Source organism: Chionomys nivalis, chromosome 14 (assembly GCF_950005125.1).
Source record: "Chionomys nivalis chromosome 14, mChiNiv1.1, whole genome shotgun sequence".
NCBI lineage: Eukaryota > Metazoa > Chordata > Mammalia > Rodentia > Cricetidae > Chionomys > Chionomys nivalis.
Genome location: NC_080099.1, coordinates 17,852,700 through 17,873,536, shown reverse-complemented (window position 1 = coordinate 17,873,536; position 20,837 = coordinate 17,852,700). Strand labels below are relative to the sequence as shown.

The 20,837-nt window shown below is 38.7% G+C and overlaps 1 protein-coding gene across 4 annotated transcripts in view; it reads right to left on the bottom strand.

Annotated features, from left to right (window-relative positions):
• Fam210a (family with sequence similarity 210 member A) overlaps positions 1 to 20,837 on the bottom strand; it is a 40,642-nt gene that overhangs the window by 19,101 nt on the left and 704 nt on the right. For 2 of the 4 annotated variants that reach the window (XR_009058295.1, XM_057788519.1), the window contains exons 2-3: positions 1,485 to 1,532; positions 451 to 963 (exon numbers count right to left, since the gene is read on the bottom strand). Coding sequence is in view for 3 of the 4 variants with exons in the window: in XM_057788519.1 (XP_057644502.1) it covers positions 451 to 926 (476 nt within the window). In the remaining variant the exon portion in view is untranslated. Of the gene's footprint in view, positions 1 to 450; positions 964 to 1,484; positions 1,533 to 20,662; positions 20,753 to 20,837 lie in introns of those variants that run through there. The other 2 variants (XM_057788522.1, XM_057788521.1) reach the window with 2 other exon arrangements.

Sequence of the window (20,837 nt, the reverse complement as noted above, 5' to 3'; positions counted from 1 at the left end):
AAGAGAGCTCAGTGGTTAACAGAGTATGTTGTTCTTGCACAGGACCAGAGTTCGGTTCCCAGCTCCTAAGGAGGGCAGCTCACAACCACCTATAACTCCAGCTCTTGAGGAATTTGATCCTCTGGCCTCTATGGGCACCTGCATTCACATGCACACACCCAACACAGACACATAAGCAGTTTAGAAACAAAATAAATATTAAAAAAAGTTAAGGGCCAGTGAGATGGTTTGGTGGGTACAAGTGCCTGCCTGCAATCCTGACATGAACTCGATCGTGGCACACAAGGTGAAGGAGAGAACTGACTCCCACCAGTTGTCCTCTGACCTCTATGTGCTTGACCGCCCCCTGCCCCACATACAGATAACAAAATAAAAACTAAGGCTTTCAGCATAAACAAGAAGACTAACGTGATAAAAAGTGGGAAGGCAGTCAACTAAGCAAAGACTTACTTTATAGCTGCATAGTAAAATGTTCCAAACCAAATACCAGAAGTTATTAGATGCACAGGAATTAAGACTTTTCCATATTGTCTGAAGGTTTTCTTAAACCGTTGATAAAGACTAATAGACTTGTCTTGTAAAGGATCTGGCTCTTCCTTCTTTTCTGATGGAGTTTCTTGGGATGTGGCGCTGGAAGATAAAACCCTCTTGGGTAAAATATCCTGCTCCCATCGTTCCTGGTGAAGGACTCCCTGCTGAGGTGGCTGAGCATTTAATAGATTCCTTCGCTTTGCAAGGCACTGCACAGCAGGTAAATGTAACCACTGCTTTCGAAGGTGTGGTGTCCAAACTAGTCTGTATTCATCTCTATGCCAAGGTAATGGTCCTTTTATGCTCCCGTGGTGATCAGAGAGCTTGGCTTTCAGTGGTTCCAAGAATGTCCTGAGTGTCAGCCGAGACATAGTCCGTGGTACATTCCATTGCATTTTGAAGGATGGTGATGGATTTCAGCTTCTACAGAGACTAGATTTAGAAAAATTATTGTATTACATATAGATTTTCACTTTAAGTCAAACTATTTAAAAATTAACTATAATTCATTAGAAATAATAGGACAGACAAACTGACACCTAATCTGGCAGGAAATGTGGTTAAGTTACACAGTTTTCAGGCACGGGATTTTAACATAAAACACATTCTTCAAACACAAGAAGTCTACTTAGCAGGCATCACAAACGGTAACACTAAGAAACCCTTCCACCACTGAAAACGGGAGGTTTGCAAGGACTCTTCTGTTGTACAGATCCGAGTACAGATGTTTGGGGACATAATTCCATGCACTTTGTTCTCAGATTCTGCCTAAGCCAACAAGTAAAATAATAACTACTTTAACAATGTTCTTACAGAATTGTGCTATTTCTGGTGGAAAGCTACTCTGTAAATACAATAAATTCACAAGTGTTAATGTTTGGATATTTGTGATTAGTATCATCTATTCTATAAAAGCCTTTAAGCAAGTAATAATAAAGTTCTAAATCACATACGTTATTGATGATCGTAAGAAACAGCCTGGTATTTTATCTTCTTTCCCCCTATATCAAGAAAAGAGAAAGAGAAGAAAAGATGTCTCATGATTTGACTTGGCATTAGTGTTGATACAGACTGACAAGGTACTTAGGAGAAAGGAAGATTGCAAGATGGGGGCCAGACTGGGCTACAAAGAGTGATTCTGTCTAAAGAATTCAAGGGGCCAGAGAAATGGCTCAGCAGTTAAGATTACTTGCTATTTTTCCAGAGGACCTGAATTCAGTCGCCAGCACCCACACCAAGCAGCTTACAGCCCTTTGTAATTCCTGCTCCAGGGGATTCAACACCCTCTTCTGACCACAATACAATCATGACAAGATATTAACCCCCTTACCTCCACTGAAAGGTAAGACATCATTTTAAAAGAATGTGGACTTCAGAAAAAGACAACGTTTAAACTTAATCAAGAATATTTTGGGGCAAATTATTTAGTCTCTTTAAATCCATGTTTTTTAGTAGCAGATGGAATTATAAGAACCACTAATGTATAGTCCTTGTTCCATCCCAGCATTTTTAAAAAAGACTTATATATACTTCAGTGTGTATGCGTGTGTCAGATTACCCTAGAGCTGAACTACAGGCAGTTTTCAGTCATTTGACATGCGTGCTGAAAATCTGTCTTCTGGAAGAGTTGTGACTGCTATTAATGACTCAATCATCTCTTCAGACCATTTTCCACTCACATATTTCAGGGCTGTCCGGATGTCCTTTAAATACATAGTAGCCTAAGTGGTATATTTTAGCACATAATAGTATATTTACTGCCCATTCTTTCCTTCCTTCTCATTATTTCCTATCCCTTCCCTTGGGCATCCCCAGAGGCCAGAATGTCCTGTTCTCTCTTTGTAAGAATTATAGGTAGAAATGTATGCTCATAGTAACTGTTCTAATTAACAGGTGTTTTGTCCTCTGTATTCATGCTCTTGTTAGTACTCTCTGGCATTGGAGTCAGTTGTTTCTAAATCATCTTTCTGAAGCAATTTTGTGTGTGTGTGTGTGTGTGTGTGTGTGTGAGGTTTCTTGTAATCCTTTTCAAGAATGGCATGGGAAAAGTCTTTGCCAGTTATTTCATGGTAATTTTTAGGTTCATTTGTTGAACCACAGGGCTAAGTCACTTGTCACTGCTCACGAGTCTCTGAGTATGTAAATTTTTGTTTGTTTCTAATTATGGAGTCTGGCTGACACTGACTGCTGCAATTTCTGCATAATGTAAGACAGTGAAGTGTCTTGTTCAATGTCCTGGGACCGTACTCTTCTGGAGTCTGAGGGCTATAACTCTCCATTTTTCTTGAGCTTTGATGGCTAGTTGGGGTATCATCTGACCAGGCAGGGCTCCATTTCTGATGTTAAAATGGTATGCTCTGCCCTTGGAATGAATTCTGGCAAGTCTACCTCCATTTTGTGTATCCCTTCAGTGAGGAGCCCTGACTTGAAGCCAAGATCCCTGCTTTGTAAGCACTATTTAGAGCAACAAGTTTCTGGCCAATTTGAACACTTGCCAACTCTTTTGGACTAAACTTTGTCCAGTAGAGCAATGGCACTATATACCTGATTATATTAGACCTCTTGCGAGTGTGACAGTCTGCATCCTTCAATGCCTCATAAGTAAACTAAACTTTTTTCAAAAAGCATATTAATTATTTGGTGCTATGAAAATTTAATTTTCCAGAATCTTACTGGGATAAAACTCTTGTTGTGTATGATTATTTCTTGATCCAAAAGAGCCATGTGCTATAATGACTTATAACCTTAATTGTGCACTAGAAGGTATGTATTAAGTTTTATAAGGCATAAAAATAATCTTTTAATGTCTTTTGAGCTTGTTGTTCTTCTCTCCAATAAAATTCTGTGACTTTCTGTGATTTTAGGATGATGCTTACATAGGGTAAGTGTTGCTTCCAGTAACCAAATAGAACTTGGCAACCTCTATGCATCTTCTTTAGGTGTAAGCACCCCTACTGCCCTAATTTTGTTTTCTCTTGTTTTTGATTATATGCCTGCTATTTGATGACTGCTGAAGTCCTAAAAAAATTTTTAAGTGGTGTGTGGTCTTAGTTTTTCTTATTAATTCCTCCTCCCCCATCACCTAGCCACTTTCCTGATCAACACAGAACACTCTGTGACTAAATTGTTTCCCCATTTTTCTTCTTCTTTTTATAAAACCACACAGTTCCTCAGAGTGTCGACAACAACTGGGTTTTTATCTTACAAGGTGATTTGGACAGTTTTATTCCAATTAAAGTTAGATCTCATTGTACAAGGTCAACATCACTCTGACACTAAAACCAGACAATGATACAACTAGTACCACTGATTATATTAGACAACACTAATATAAACTCCCCCCTGCCCTCCCCAAATATTGGCAAATTAATTCTAATTATACAACCAAAAGTTCATACAGCATGCTAGGTGAGATTTACTACTGGGGTGCAATAATGGTTCAACATAAGAACATTAAAAGATCTAACAACACATCAGCTTAATGAAAATTGTAATTGTAGTTATAGATGTAGAGAAAGCATGTATGTAATAGCTATCCAAACAGATCAGGTATGGAAGAATACACAACTTTTACATGTGACAAACCTATAGTCAATGCGATACTAAAATGAGGAAACCTGAAACTGTTTCTTTTCACATCTGAATGCAAGTATATCTACTTTTTCAATACATAACTTTAGCCAAAGCAATGATGAAATATGTATATGAAGAGAAAAATTATCTTTGTTTGCAAATGATACAATCCATAAAAACATCTAGACTCTACCAAAAGACTCACAGGATTGGCAAATATAACAAGCTGCAAGATACAAAACCCATAAAGTCTATCATTTTTATTTATGAATTAATAACATGCATTCTTTGGGAATTACACCTAACTGTGATGCAGACCCAGCTTTCCTCCTTCCAGTGGATTTTCCCCTCTAACCCACTCGCGTTCCATTGTGTCAGCCTTCGATACCAAGACACACTATCCACCTGGGACCCTGCAACCATACCAGGCTGGGACTAAGGTGACAATTCATACTATCCCTCTTGTTCTCCATTACAATCTCTCCATTCTTTCCCGCAGCTCTCCTCCCACCCCAATTCCATTCACTGAAGGCTCTGGATACAAGTGCAGGGTCCCATCCCCTGCCCCCATCCATTCATCTCTCCAGATTATTCTCTGTCTTACTGTAACTTCCACACACTGCATTTCTGACTTCCTGGGGAGTTCATCTCTTGGTGCGGACAGGACCCCTTAGCTCTTTCCCTTGGCTTCTTTCAGCCTTCCGCCTATTCCTTCCATCTCTTATTTCTCTTTGCCACCATCCAACTACAAAAACATTCTCTGGAGGCAACTCACAGCCACACACTTTCTGAGATCCATAGTGAGCAGCAGAAACCAAGGACCAAAACACCCAGCCTACAAAAATCAAATGTCCACAGCTAGAATCACCCCAGTCATCAGACCTCCAGGTACCTCTAGAAACCAGCACAAAAAGACAATCTGCTTCCACCAGAATCCATAACCTAGAACGAGGCCCTCAGAAACATAGAAGAGCTGAGGCACAAGACAAGGGCTTCAAAATAGCAATTATGAATATGTTCAAGGACATTAAAGAGGAAATAAATAAATTCCATAATAAAGTCTATGAAAACAGAAATAAACAGAGGGATGAAAATAATGAGAACAATTCAGGGCATAAAAGTAGTATTTAACAAAGAAACAGAATCACTAAAGAAAATCCAAACTGAGATAAAACTGGAAATGGAAACCCTCAGAGACAAGTCCACCAGTAGAAACAGAGAATGATGGGTGCTGAAGACATGGAAGAAGACATGCACATACCAGTCAAGGAAATGTCAAATCTAAATCCCCATGCACAAAACACGAAGGAAACCCAGGTTACTATGAAAAGATCAGATCTACAAATTATAGGACTAGAGGAAGAAGAAACAAAAGTTAAATGCACAGAAAATATTTTCAACAAAACCATGAAGAAAAACTTCTCCAACCTAAAGGAGATGTCTATCAAGGTATAAGAAGCATATAGAACATCATATAGGCAAGGCCAGAAAAGAAATAGCCTACAGCACATTATAAAAAAAAAAAGACCAAGTAACATATAAAGGTAGTTCCATTAGAACAGCAGTTTCCAACCTGTGGGTCATGACCCTTTGACAGGGGTCACCTAAGACCACAGGAAAACACAGATATTTACATTATGATTCATGACAGCAGCAAAAATTGCAGTTTTGAAGTAGTGGGGGGGGGTACCAGAACATGAGAAACTATATTAAGTTTGCAGCATTAGGCAAGTTGAAAACCACTGCATTAGAATAATACGTGACTTCTCAATGGAGATTCTAAAAGACAGAAGGTGTTGTGGGAATTCATTCAGCCAATAGCCTTTTGGGTACTGGCCTATTAGGACGTGATCTGAGGTAGTACATGTGGACTGGTAAGTGCAGAGCTTGCTCTTTCTCTTGGCTGGTGGTCTGGATTCTGTTTGTTCACAGCTCCCAGTGTCCACAGAGCAGAGGAACACAGCAGTTTTCTTATTATGAATGTTCCCCAAATAAACACTTGTTGTCCTCTATTCCAGGTGCTCGCAGACCTCGTGAATTGCACCTACAAGACCTGGACAAATGTACTACGAACTTGAAGAGATCACAGATGCCTGGCTAGACTATTATATACAGCAAAACTATCAATCACAAATGATGAAGAAATTTGGTTTACATGATAAAACCAAATTTAAGCAGTATCTATTTAAAATCCAGCTCTACAAATGGCACTAAAAGGAAAACTTTAGTCTGAAGAGTTTAACCACATTCAAGAAAACAAAGGAATAACTAATCCTAGACCAGTAAATCAAAAGAGGGGAGAAAACTCACATCATAACAAAATAACAGGAATTAAACAAACCTTAGCTCATTGATATCTTTCAACAAAAATGCCCTCAATTCTCTAATAAAAAGACAGAGACTAACACTGAATAAAAAGATAGCATTTGTCTTCTGCATTCAATAAAAATACCTTAACATCAAGGAGAGACATCATCTCAGGGTAAAAGGATGGAAAAAGATATTTTCCAAGTAAATAGACCCAAGAAGCAGACCAGAACCAATCAGAAGAGGTAGGGAAGGACACTACATACTACATCAAAGGAAAAATCCACCAAGAAGATACTGCAATTCTAAACATTAAGGCACCCAATAAAGTGACCAAACTCATAAAAGAAATGCTGTCATAGTTAAAAATCACACACGGCCTTCATACAGTGATAGTGGGTGACTTAAATACCTTACTCTCAGCAATATACAAGTCGTTCAGATAAAAGCTAAATGGAGAAATGCTGGGATTAAATTAATACCATAAACCCAATGAACCTAGCAGATATTTACATAACACTGCATTCAAACACAAAAGAATTTAACAACTTCTCAACAGTTCATGGAACATTTTCCAGAACAGATCATATACTTGGACACAATACAAGTCTCAACAGATATAAGAAAGTTGAAATATCTTGCATCCTATCTGACCATCATGAATTAAAGCTGGATACCAACAATAGTAGAAACAATAAAAAGTATACAAATTCATAGAAATACTACTAAATATTAAATAAGTTATGACAGAAATAAAGAAATTGAAAATATTCTGGAATTGAATGAAAATGAATACAAAATATACCCAAACCTACGGGACACTATGAAGGGTGTCCTAAGAGATAAGTTCTAGCACTGGGTGCCTATATAAAAAACTGGAGCGATCTCATATTAACAACTTAACAGCATACACGAGAGCTACAAAACAAAAAGAAATAACACTAAAGAGTAAATAGCAAGAAATATTCAAACAGCTGAAATCAATAAAATAAAACAAACACACAGAAATAATTATTGAAAGGAAGAGTTGGTTCTTTGAGAAAAATCAATAATATTGATGAAGCCATATTAACTAAAAGATGAACAGAGAAGATCCAAAAAATAAAATTAGAGCTGTAAAGGGGGATACCACAATAGGAACCAAGGAAATTCAGAGATCTTAAAGTGCATACTTCAAAAATCTGTACCCAACCAAACTGGGAAAACCTAAAATAAATGAATACATTTCTTGACATAAAAAACCTATGAAAGTCAAACTAAAATCAGACCCATAATCCCCAGTGAAGTAACAGTAATTAAGAACTTTCCAACAAAAGAAAGCTCAGGGTCTAATGGAGTAAGCACAGAATTAAGACCTTCAAAGAATAATTAACACCAATACTACTCAAATTATCCTATAAAATAGAAACTGAAGGAACATCGCCTAATTCTTTTTATGAGCCCACAATTACCCTAATAACTAAACAACACAAAGATTCAATGAAGAAAACTACAGAACAATATATAAAAACAGATGGAAAAAATTACTAATAAAATATTTGCAAACCAAATTCAAGAACATATCAAAACAATTATGTACAATGATCAAAAAGGCTTCACTCCAGAGGTTCAGGAATGGTTCAACACATGTAAATCAATAAACATAAAACACATAAAAGGACTGAAGGACAAAAATTATACAATCATCTTGGTAGATACAGAAAAGACTTTGAACAAAATTCAATATTCCTTTATGAAAAAGTCTTGAAGCCATTATCATTCTAAATCAGTGATTCTCAACCTGTGGATTGATCAGATACTTACAATTCATAACAGCTGCAAAATTACAGTTATGAAGTAACAATGAAATAATTTTATGGTTGGTGGGTCACTATAACATGAAGCACTGTATTAAAGGAACACAGCATTAGGAAGATTGACAACCACTGAGCAAAACAGATAGAAACGCAAAGCAATTCTAGTAAAATCAGGAACAAGACACGGCTGTACTCTCTCCATATCTACTCCATATAGTTCTTGAAGTGTTAGCTAGAACAATCAGAAAACTGAAGAACAAAGGGATATAAATAGGAAAGAAAGTCAAAAGTATTTTCATTTGCAGATGATACGATTTTATACATAAATGACCCTTAAAACTCTACAGGAGACTTCTACAGCTAAGAAACACTTCCAGCAAAGTAGCAGAATATAAAATTAACACATTAAATTAGTAGCCTCCCCATTTACAAATGACAGACTAAGAAAGAAACAGCAAATAATACCTTTCATAATAACCTCAAGCAACAACAAAATGGATAACTCTAACCAAGCAACTGAAAGTCTTGAATAATAAAAAACTAAGATGTTTCTACATCTGAGAAACAAATATCCTGGCACAGATGGCTCTTTTGGGAAGTCCTGCTACGGAGCACTTGACTGGGGTTTGCGGGGATATTGGCTGCATGCTATTTGGAGACAGAATGGATCCACTGCTTCCTAAACTTGGAGAGATGAGTATGACTCTCACTCGTACCTCTGTCATGAGACTAGACACTCAGAGAACCAAGAGGAAGGAGCCAATTGCCATGCACTAGTGCCACTTACTAAGCTGAGCAGTACAGACAGATTTGTCTCATGTGATCAAAAAACAATACAGATACATAATAAGGGCAGATTCAGACAAAAAGAAACCTCTAAATGGGTCACTGTGTTAAAAAATATGTAGGTTTGGGAGAGAGGAAAAAGAATAAAAACAGACATAGATTAATAGAATAATTTAAAGATAATAAAATGAGGTCCCTGAAAAAGAAAGAGTAAGAAAAATTATAATAAGCCAAATACACAGAGAGTCTGGACTATGTATATTATTTTGTTTTCTCTGAATTTTCTGACTGTTAATAAGCTAACTGCTGAGAGACATTTGATTGTGGGGACTGCTAAGTTAAATCAATCTATATATTTTAAAGTATCTTGACTTCAAAAATTGGGCCTAAGGATATGTTGCTTTGGGAAAGAGGCTTTGCCTTTGTTTCCACAGAAGATGAGAAGCTGTGAATTCCTTCCAGGTTAATATGGTTTGGTCAAGGAAGACCTCCTTGAAAGGTCTCCAATGGGAATGATGGCCCAGGTGATTCAACATCCACAAGTGCCAAGGATGCTGGCTGAGATGGACAAGCCACACACAATACTCCAGTCAGGACTTGACCCTAATCCTGAATTTCCTCAGGGTACCCCAAAGATGACTAATGCCCCATATCAGCAGGAAGTAGTCTAGAGAAATATGCCTACATTTGCCCAAAATGGATGTTTGTCTTTGTTTAGGGGGTTGGTTATAGATTGCTATTGGTCATAGTAAAACCAACCAACCAAATAAATAAATAAAAGGATGGTGGCTAAACAAAGAAGTTAAAATCAGAGATCTCTTTCTAAAAGAAGAAAGGGGGATATAGTATACTATAGATGGGGAAAAAGGTTAGATTATTGAATCTACTTTAATCCAAAAAACAATCTCAAAACATTTTACATTGCTATGGATTTTAGCTTATTGATACAAATTTAAAGTTAACTTTGTTATATGTATATTTCTACTCTTGTTTAAGGTATTATGTCTATGCAGCTCATTCAAAAATATAATGTATTTTAAAAATGTAATGAAAAATACAGATTATGCTGGGTGGTGGTGGTGCATGCCTTTAATCCCAGCACTAGGGAGACAGAGGTGGGTAGATCTCTGTGAGTTCAAGGCCAGCCTGGTCTACAAGAGCTAGTTCCAGAATAGGCTCCAAAGCTACAAAGAAACCCTGTCTCGAAAAAAAAAAATATAGATTAATGGTCATCTATTAAAAAAAAAAACCGTTATGTTAGGTATGTTTTCAAGGTCATACACAGATATATATATATATATAGATAGATGGTCTTCAAACACTTCAAAGACCTACGGAATATGGCATTTAATATGTTTAATAACCTAAGGCTTTTTATGAGACTGAGACATGCCTGCTCCTGACAGTACCACTCTACTTCAGAGAAGATGATGGAGTTTGCTTTCTTCATGGCAAAAGCTAGCCATGCGGGCAAAGAAACTGCCCTTGTCTCAATTGCTGACAGTTTCTGTCCAAACTGGACCAGCAGGACACAAAAAAGGCAACTGCCAAACTTTGTCAAGACAAGGTAGATCAGTCCTTCAAAATTCCTTGCTTCACAGGAAAGTCTTTTAGACATGCTAGGCCTATGGGCCAGAAGTGGATACCTCAATGCTACACAGGAACTTTAGGTCCAAACATCTTGAGATTCCTCTGTTAGGTAACATTTCACCCTTCTGGTTATAATTAATGTAGACAGACCTCTGTGTATTTCTTTGGATTGAATGGCTGCGGGACTGGGCGGGACAGAAACTACTGTCAACAAATGGCACCAACGTGGACAACTACATCCATATAAAACCTGAAAGAGCTTGGGAAGTAACTCTAGACGCAAAAGAACACAGTTAAGCACAGTTTCTTGGTAGCAGCATTTTCTTGGGTGGCTCTGTTTGTTAGAGGCAAGCACATCTCATTTAAGAAAGGCTTCCTAACTCAGCTTTAGCTGCAAAAACCTCGTAGCCCTTTTAAAAGGCCCCACCACAAAACACTTAAATGGTGTTTATGAATAGCTGACAGCATGCTTCTTGGTGGTGGCAGGGAACTTGAAACTCCATAGAGTTCAGGCAATAAACATGGCTCCTCTGGCCAGTACCTCCGCCATGAGGCTAGACTCTCAGAAAGCTAAGAAATGGGATAGATCCAACGGTCAATGCCACAGCTTTAATCTTAGCCATATCACTTAGCAAATTAAAGACTCATGTGGTCGGAAAGAGAAATATACAGTTAAGATAGATTCAGATAAAAAAAACTTTAAATGGTTTACAGTGTGTGAAAAACATATGTAGGCTTAGGAGAGACGAGAAAAAGGATAAAGTCCTTTTTTAAAAAAAGAGACAGTAGCCGGGCGGTGGTGGCGCACGCCTTTAATCCTAGCACTCGGGAGGCAGAGACAGGCGGATCTCTGGGAGTTCGAGGCCAGCCTGGTCTACAATAGCTAGTTCCAGGACGGGCACCAAAGCTACAGAGAAACCCTGTCTCGAAAAACCAAAAATAAATAAATAAATAAATAAAAAGACAGTAGTTGGGTATAGTGCCTCCCAGCACTTCGGAGGCAGAGGCAGGCAGATCTCTGTGAGTTCAAGGACAGCCTGATCTACAGAGTGAGTTCCATGACAAAGATATGCAGAGAAACCCTGTCTTACAAAAACAAAAATGCAAAATAAAAATAAAAGAAATAGAGATTAAAATAAAGCTACGAAAAGATGGAAAATACACAGAGAGTCTGGATACCATATGTTATTGTATTGTCTTTGAATTGTTTGAATACTGAGGAAGGAGCAAGAGACGCTAAAAGACATTTAATTATAAATGCTGCTAGATTAACCCAACATCAATATTTTGAAAAGCCCTTCAAAATTTAAGTCAAAAGATATGTTACTTTGGAAAAAAGATGTTTTGTTTCTTTCCACAGGAAATGAGAGGCTGAGGATTCATTCCAGGTTAAGAAAAATCATGTTTGATCAAGGAAGATCCCCTGAGAAATCTCTGATAGGAGCAGATGGCACAGATGTCTGAGTTCTACATCCAGAACAGTTTCAAGACTGCTGGCTGAGAAAAATCAAGCCTCACAGAATACTCCAGTCAGGACTTGATCTTAATTTTAAATCTTCTTTAGGTCCCCATAATTACCAGCACCCCCAATCAGCAGGAAGTAGCCTGGAAAGCTACGCCTACATTCTCAAAAAATGGATTATGGATATTTATATTTGTTTAGAGTATTGGTTACAAGTTGTTATGAATAATGGTCTGGAAAAAAATCTAAACAAGGAGATTAGATTCAGAGTTCTTGTTTTGGAAAAAAAGGGGGGGGGGAGTGCTTGGGACAATGGTCTTGTACCCTGTCACTGGTATTGTTTTAATAAAACGCTGATTGTCCAATAGCCAGGCAGGAAGTATAGGAGGGGCGACCGGGCAGGAAGTAGAGGTGGGGCAATGAAACAGAAGTTCTGGGAAAAGGAAAAGGAAACACTCAGTCTGCAGTCGTCACCCAGACCAAGAGGAAGCAAGATGAGAACGCCTTGCTGAGACCAAGCCATGTGGCTAACACAGACAAGAACTATGGATTAATGTAAGATATAAGAGTTAGTTAATAAGAAGCCTGAGCTAATAGGCCAAATGGTTTAAAATTAATGTAGATCTCTGTGTATTTCTTTGGTATGGGTGGGACAGAAACTACTGTCAACAACGGAGGAGTGCTACTTACTGGCTTGTTCAACCTGTTTTCTTATAAGAATCCAAGACCAGAGCCTAGGAATGGCACCACCCACTGTGGACTAGGCCCTTCCCCAACAATCACTAATTACAAAAATGCCCAACAGGCTTGCCTAGAGCTGGATCTTATGGAGTCATTTCCTCAATGGAGTCTCCCTCCACTCTGATGACTAGCTGTGTCAGTTGATAAACTAACCAGCAGAGGTGAGTACGACAGAGGAGCAGATGGCACGTCAGGCCAAAGCAGCAGCCCTACCACTTTCCTGTGCTGACACTCAAAGGGAATTAGGTCTGTTGTCCTTTCTCTACCTACTGCACCAGAGCCCTCTGCTGCTTTAGTTGTCAGTAGCAGCAAAGAACCACAGAACATCTAGCAAGCATCTCCTATTGCCTAGCACTACCCCCGTAAACTTCACTCTTGTAACCCATCTAGGGGTACGGACCAGAATGCCTTATTTTCTGTTTTACCTCTCCAGTACTTACAATATACCAAAGCAAAATAGTCATAAAATTGTCCTGTGTCTATTTACTCTAAATTAAAAACATTCATTCCTGGATGGAGAAAGCATATAAGTCTCAGACAGTTACAAGATTCATGAGGCTCCTCACTAAGATAGACTTGGGTATAATTGTTTCTTTGGTCTGTCTTCAGGTACTGCTTATGTCTCACTAGGAAAAGTCATGAAACTAAACTAAATGAAAGTGTGTGGGTATTTTATTGACCAAGCACTTAACAGTACACAGAGCTGTAACCCTTTAGCACGAAGAACAAATTTGTATAAATATGACCACTGCCTTCAAGCAATTTATAATTTAGTTGTGAAAAGGTAAATATTCCAAGGTTTGAGAACGACTCATCAAGTATGAGTCATAAGCCTACTGGATATTAAGGAGGTAAACAAAAACAATAAAAACAAAACAAAACAAAAAAAACCAGAAGATGCGGTGAACTCTAGTGATTAGGAGATGATTACCCAGGATACATTTTAAAGGCTAACTCAGACATAATAAAGAGAAAGAAGGATGGTTATTCTAGGTGCAGGCAGAAATAGCAGGTGGAACAATACAGAGAATCAATATGTAAGGAACTTTTTCAAGGTGTTATTTTTGGTTCATGGCTGTAGAATTTGTCTATAGGTTCTGCACTGATTTGGAGACCATGGAGACACAGAACATCCCAGCAGTAAGAGCCTATGAAAGTGTCTACCTATGACAGACAGGAGGCAAAGAAAGAGGGGCATGGAGACTAGGTACAACCTTCAAAGGCTTTCTCACAGTGACCTACTTTCTTACTGGAGGTTCCCACCACCTTCCCTAAACAGCACCATCTGCTGTGCATCAAGCACTCAGCACCTGAACCCGTGGAGGGCATTTCACACTTCAACTATAACAAAGGGCAATGAGAATTAAAGCTAGCATTGCAGTGTAGAATTGCAATGTACTTAAGGAATTACAGGAGACTTTGAATTTTTAGCAAACAAACTGATATTATGGATACTATGTTAAAGGCACTACTTATATACAGAAATGGCAGAATGGGGAAAGCGAACTTGGTAGTTCTTGAAACTAGATTTTATTTGTACAGAACTGTCCTAAACAATTATCTAACCTTTGATAACCAATTATCTTTGACCTTTGAGTTTTGTACACAGGAATCTTCTGACAACAAAACGACTTTAATTTAGAATTCTATAAGCAGAATTTCTGTATTAGTGAGTATTTTATGTTACTTAATACTAAGTTGTTCAGCTCTATCTACTGGAACAGACCTTCAGAATATGGAGAAGATTGACATGAAGCATATGGGGGTGTTTTAAGGAAAGCAAGGCTGTGTGAAGATTATTACCATGGCTCTAATACCTACATAGTTACATTACAACACAATCTCTGGTTCAAGATCTAAAGGCCAATACCAAATCTCAAGTAGGTAAATTCCAGGTCATATAATCACTAATAAGATCGAGTACACATTTTTTGGTGTGTATGAGTATGTGTGTTTGCATCCTTCTGTGGCTGAATACTTAGACAAAAGCTTCACATGGACAACTCAGAGCAGCTGTTAGTGCTTTCTGTAACAATGGCAGCGTTCTACACGCACTATGTATAAGGCAGGTGCTCTCACAGGCAGGTACTCGGCACTTGGAGTCTAACTAGTATGACTTAAGTACCCCAAAATTTCAGGTTTACTTAAAAGACAATAGTCACAGACTTCTGAAGCTACTGTAGACAGGAAAACTTCAGAAAATAACTAAAAACTAAATTAGATACTATGTTAACTGAACTACTCCACTCATCAGTGAAATGGATTCTATCAGTTGCCTACTCAGAATACTTTTAGAAGCCCCATTTAGGTAGTTTTATTAACTTTTTCTGAGCCTCAATATTGAAATCTGATTAAAACTCCACATGGGGGTGGGAGACCTGAAAGATGGCTGCTAAAGGCACTTGCAGCTAAGCCTGATGGCCTGATTTGGTCTCTGGAAGTGTAAGGAGAGAAACTTGCAAATTATGTTTTGACTTTCATATTTATCCACTGGCTCACATGCACACATGCAAGGGCACATATACTCGTACCCACAAAATGTGGGGAGAAGTAACAGTCGATGGGTTTTGATGCCTGTCAGCAGTTCAGAGTGGGCTTATGACAGAACAGTTTAGGGAATGGGAGGGTATTTCCTATGCATACAATGGAGACTAGAGAAAGCTTGGCAGCTTTTCAGTGTCTAAGCCAACCTACCATGGGCAAGGCAGAGCTAGAGCTCTGGAACAACAAGAGTTTCCTTGCCTTTTAAACTTCGTTATTGTCTTTTTCCTTTACTGTTAGAGCCAACTTAAGTCCATTTCTGCTACCTGAAGCGGAAAGTAATGTACTGGTAAAACCAGGTGAGCAGAGCTATCGTCTATCACTCTGAGGCACTCCACATACACAAAACTGCCATCTATTTGGTTTTCCTCCTCACACTGCTGAACTATTTGGGCAACATTTATGGTATAACGTCTTTTACACATTAACTGACTAAGGAACATTTTTGAGTAAGATTAATGCTGCCTGCTGCCTGAATTTTCAGTTCCATCAGTGCTTATAGAACTGTTTTAGCTTACACTAGCCCAACTATGTTGCAGATATATTGTGGAGAAAAAGCAAAATACAAAATCCTTAGAAATCTACTATCCAAAGTTTAAAAGAAAAGGTACATAGGTCGGACAAAGATCTTTTTTGAATGACAGACTAAAGAAGAACAACAAAAAACATATACTAGTGGGTCTTTTGATAATACAAAGGTTAACCAATTTGTATGAAAATTAGCAGGGGCCAGTGAACTAGAATATCATATCTTAAAAATTGTTTGGTAGGTTCACGAAAAAAATTTTAGGTAGTAGTAGAGCAAAAGAGTTACCTAAAGTAGGAATGGTATTTCAGAAGCTAGAAATCGATACGGGTTCTTGCTATATCATTTATGTTAAGAATTATTTTGAAAAAAGGAGGGGGAAGGATCAGAATTGAAGATTTTACTTTGCCCCAAATACTCTAGTGCCTTAATTTATTGACCTCTTATCTTAAAGATCTCACCCTATAACACACTTTAGCCACCCCATTTTATAAACACTTCGTGCATTTCTACTGGTAATTATCAGTAGCTATACTCCACCATGAACTCCTACACGTCTGCCACTTCCTCTAGACTGCCACGGCAAAGTCTTTCTCATACGGAGTCCCACCTTCAGTTACCTTTCTGAGGAAGGATGGAAAGCAAGGGAAGGACAGTGACATGGGGGAAAGCCTGGGAGACGGAGAAGGCTACACTGCTGGGGCTTATCTGTTTTGACTACTGAGAAGGGAGGAAAAAGAGAATGATGAATGCACGCTGCCGGTCAGTTTTCCTTCTCCATTATACAGTCAAGGATCCCAAGAAGAGAATGGTCCACAGCACACCAGCCTTCCCAGCTCAATGTAATTAAGACAACCAGCTGCTGCAGAGCCAAAGGCCCACCTCCCAGGTGATTCTAGATCCTGTCAAGCTGACAGCAAGAGCCATCATGGCTCCCTTATTAGGAATATAATTCTTGGTACAAACCTTTCATCTCTCTCTTTCTTTCTCCCTTTCTTTTCCTGGCCATTCTGATGGCAGGATTGTTTCAGCTTGTCTGACTGGATCCCTGTTCCCCTTCCTCTTTTCAGTCTACCTTTAATTGGCACTTCCTTCATTCTCTGAAAGGCTCTGGAGTTTAAGAATATTATTTTGAACCTAATTACCTGTTAGCATACTGTCCTAGCGGAGGGATCCATCAGCTGTAGTTGTTTCTGCAGATGTAATCTATGTGAGAGTAGTACTGGGGATTGGGCCCTGTGTCCTGAGCACACATGTGGACAGTTTAGCTATTGAGCTATACTGTTGGTGCACCTCAACCCTGCTGTAAATCAGTTCTACTTGAATACAGAAAACTCCTCAATTTGAAAGAATAGGGCTTAAAATACCTAATCATGGACTGCACCCCAGATAAGTCCCAATAAGCATAAGAAACATGAAAAATCAAAGCAATGTGAGTTGATCAGAAAATAATTCATTCTACAGTAGTGAATTCCACTGCAAGAGAGGTATGTGGAATCTCAAATAACTCAACAGAATGATTGTAAGAATGTTCAATAAATTCAAAGATGACATGAGTAAACTGAATGATTTCAAAGAAAATTAAATAATCAGCTGAACAAAATAAGACAATATAGGATTTGAAAGGGAAATTCAATAAAGAAATAGAAACCCTGGGGCTGGAGAGATAGCTTGTCCTGCATAAGGCCTGGAGTTCATATACCCAGATCTATGTAAATGCTAGGTGGACATGGTGGGCCACCTGGAATTCCAGCCTGGAAGGAAGGCAGAGAGGAGGTCCTCAGAGCAGCTACCTATCCAGACTCACGCAGGTGAGAGCTGGGTTTGAGTGGGACGATGCCTCAATGAAAATGGCCAAGAGTAGCTGAGGATGATTCCCACATGCTCACACATGTGCATGCTCACTCGCACACAATGCAAACATGTATATACATAGGCATATCCAACACACACACACATGCATGAAAATGGGGGAAACAGACACAAAAAATAGGAATTTTAGAAAACCTCAACACTGTCAAAAAATTCAGTGGAAATTCTCACTAATAAAACAGATCAATTGGAAGACAGAACACGGGGTCCTGGAAACAAGGTAGATGAATTAAAACAGGCAAAAAAATAAGAACATGTGAGATCTATGGGACATCAAAAAGCCATGGTGGAAGGACAAGAACCAACACCCAATGATGTCCCCAAGGCCACACTCATACGCAATACACAATCACAGACATCCACATAACACACGTAGATGCCTCCACTGAGATATTTTAAAGAAGAAAAAACATAGCAAATATTGCTGTTTGTAGAAAAGGGAATCTTTATACACTGCTGATGAGAATGTAAAGCAATTCAGCAAATATAGAAAAAAACTAAAAACAGAACTGCCATATTGGTTCAGTGATCCCACTCCTGGCAATATACACAAAAACTTCAAACCAATATACTACAAAGAGACCTCTTACGCTCGTGTTTATTGCATCACTACTCACAACAGCCAGCTTTTGTAATTAGCCTAAGTATGCATTAACAGGTAAAGAGTGGAGGAAATGGAACACATATACAGAATAGTTTTGTTTAGCCATAAAGAATGAGACTATGGTGGTGGCGCTGGGGAGACTGTCAGTAGGTTAAGTGTTTGCCTGCATTTGTGAAGATCTGAGTTAGACTTGCCAGGACTCATGAGAAAGCTGGGCCCAGTGGTGACCGTCTCCAATCCCAGTGCCCCACAGTGAGATGGGAGAACACAGGAGAATCCCCAAAAGCTGCTGGTACAACAAAGAGACCTCACTCCGCAAGGACTAACAGTGAAGGTTGTATTCTGACTTTCATATTCCTGCCTGCACTCATGTACACACCATAAATACATCCACTGCGCACACACACACACACACGTATGAAATACTGACATCTGTCTGGAAATGTATGTATGTTTGGCTTTTCAAGACAGGGTTTCTCTTTGTAACAGAGTCCTGGCTGTTCTGGAACTCACTTTGTAAACCAGGCTGGCCTTGAGCTCATAGAGATCTGCCTGCCTCTGCCTCCAGAGTGCTAAGGTTAAAGGTGTGTACTACCACGCCCATCTAATAAAAATAATTTTTACAGCCACCCCCATAAACACTCTCAGTACAAAATCCACAGGGGAGATACATAAAACAAACAGGAAAGTTAGACACAAGCTTGAAACATTTATAACTCTAAAATAGTGGTTGTTCTTGATAATAATCACCTTAAATCAACAGGTAACTACATCTACAAAATATCGAGATTATCTGATTAAATATTAGGTACTATAGCCTGAGTAGACATATTAGTGATCACTCATAGATTCTATTAAATATTCCTTTCAACCCTAGAAAAATCCTTTTTAAAAGAATATTTTATTTTCTGCTTTGAAGAGATGTCAACTTTCAGCTCGGCAGACATAGTTAATCAGGAGAACTGTCACTTTTGGAGGGACTATTTAGAGAAACTAAACAAAACTCTACACTTTCTGTTCCTACAGAACAAGATCATTCTTAAGAAGTTCCAACATCTTCAAGATCATTCTTAAGAAGCTCAACGTCTTATCTACATGTTAGATACAATGTTTCAAACACTATATTCAATTTAAAAACAGAAACCACACATTAAAAGTGCACCTCGGAAAGATATATTCTTACCTTCTTACAAATGGTTTCAAACAAATTTTGTTGCATTTAAACATAAGATAAACATTTTCCTTCTTGGTGCTTCAGTCATTCATTAAGCAGGTACTATGTAGCAGGTGCTGTTTAATGAACCCGAGCTAAGTCACTGAGGAACATGATGGCTCCAGTCTGGGTGGAGCTCATAATCTGGCAAAGAAACACCCTTAGCCAGCTGTTTTCTCTCCAAACGTGACAACTGGAGTGTTAAAAATTGTGAAAAGAGTTTCGAAAATCTGTGTATTGGGCAACTTTCAGTTTTGAGTGTGACCTTCCTAGGACTCCCTGTCTGATTATTAGCAAATCCTGGGTCATTTCCTAGGCCGACCTTGGCAAAGAAGCTTAATCCTCATCTGTAAAACAAAATAACCCTACCTACCCTACTGGGTTACACAGGAAAAAGAGCAAGGAATGTGTGAAACGGCAGGAAACACGAGATTATCTGCTATTATTTCAACCCAGTTTCCAGAAAACCAGACAGCACTCAGACAAAAATGGGAATAAAGGTACCGCTTAGGACATTTTCATCTGTCACAGATAGTTCCCGCCCGCTTTAATATTCCAAGAATCCTTTCTCCATCAAGTCATTTTTTGTGCGTCAAAGTCTACAAAGAGGTAAAGTTTGCTTATCTCCTTCATAACATCAACTCATTATGGGAATCGAATAAACATGGAGGTAAGAGGCTTTAAATCCATTAGGAGAAAAATTTAATACCTGTGTGGTCGGTGTCTGCCTGAATTGCCAGCATCTGGGAGGCCTGACACACGAGGATCATGAGTTTAAGTCCAGCCTGAGCTACATAATGAAAGTCTGTCTTTAAAGTTTTTTAAAGCCAAAATTAGGCTAATTTTCTCTGAGATGACAATAGCAATTATTTGGGGGAAAACAACAAAATAAAACAAGACTCAATTCCTGGATTCAACAACGCTTCAATGTGCAGGCAGCGCGCTGGGGTTCTAGGACCCACAAGACCTTTCTTTGCATTGGTCAATACTCACGAGCGGAAATTAACTCTTAAACTGGCTAATGGCAGATAGTAAAATACACAATCCCAGTTAATCTGAAATTGATTTCTCATACTTGTTAAAAGGGAAGTCGTTTAAGGGTTGTAAAGGACTCACCAACCTCAGAAGGGCTAATGTCCACAAACTGCAAGTGGAAGCTGTACAGTGCAAAACTTGACGACGCCAAGGCCATGCTAATAAAACTGCCGACGACCAAATAGGTAGACTAGCAAAACACACTTTCAAAGCTGCTTTGAAAGGATCAAGTTTGCTGAAGAGCAATACAGGATACACTG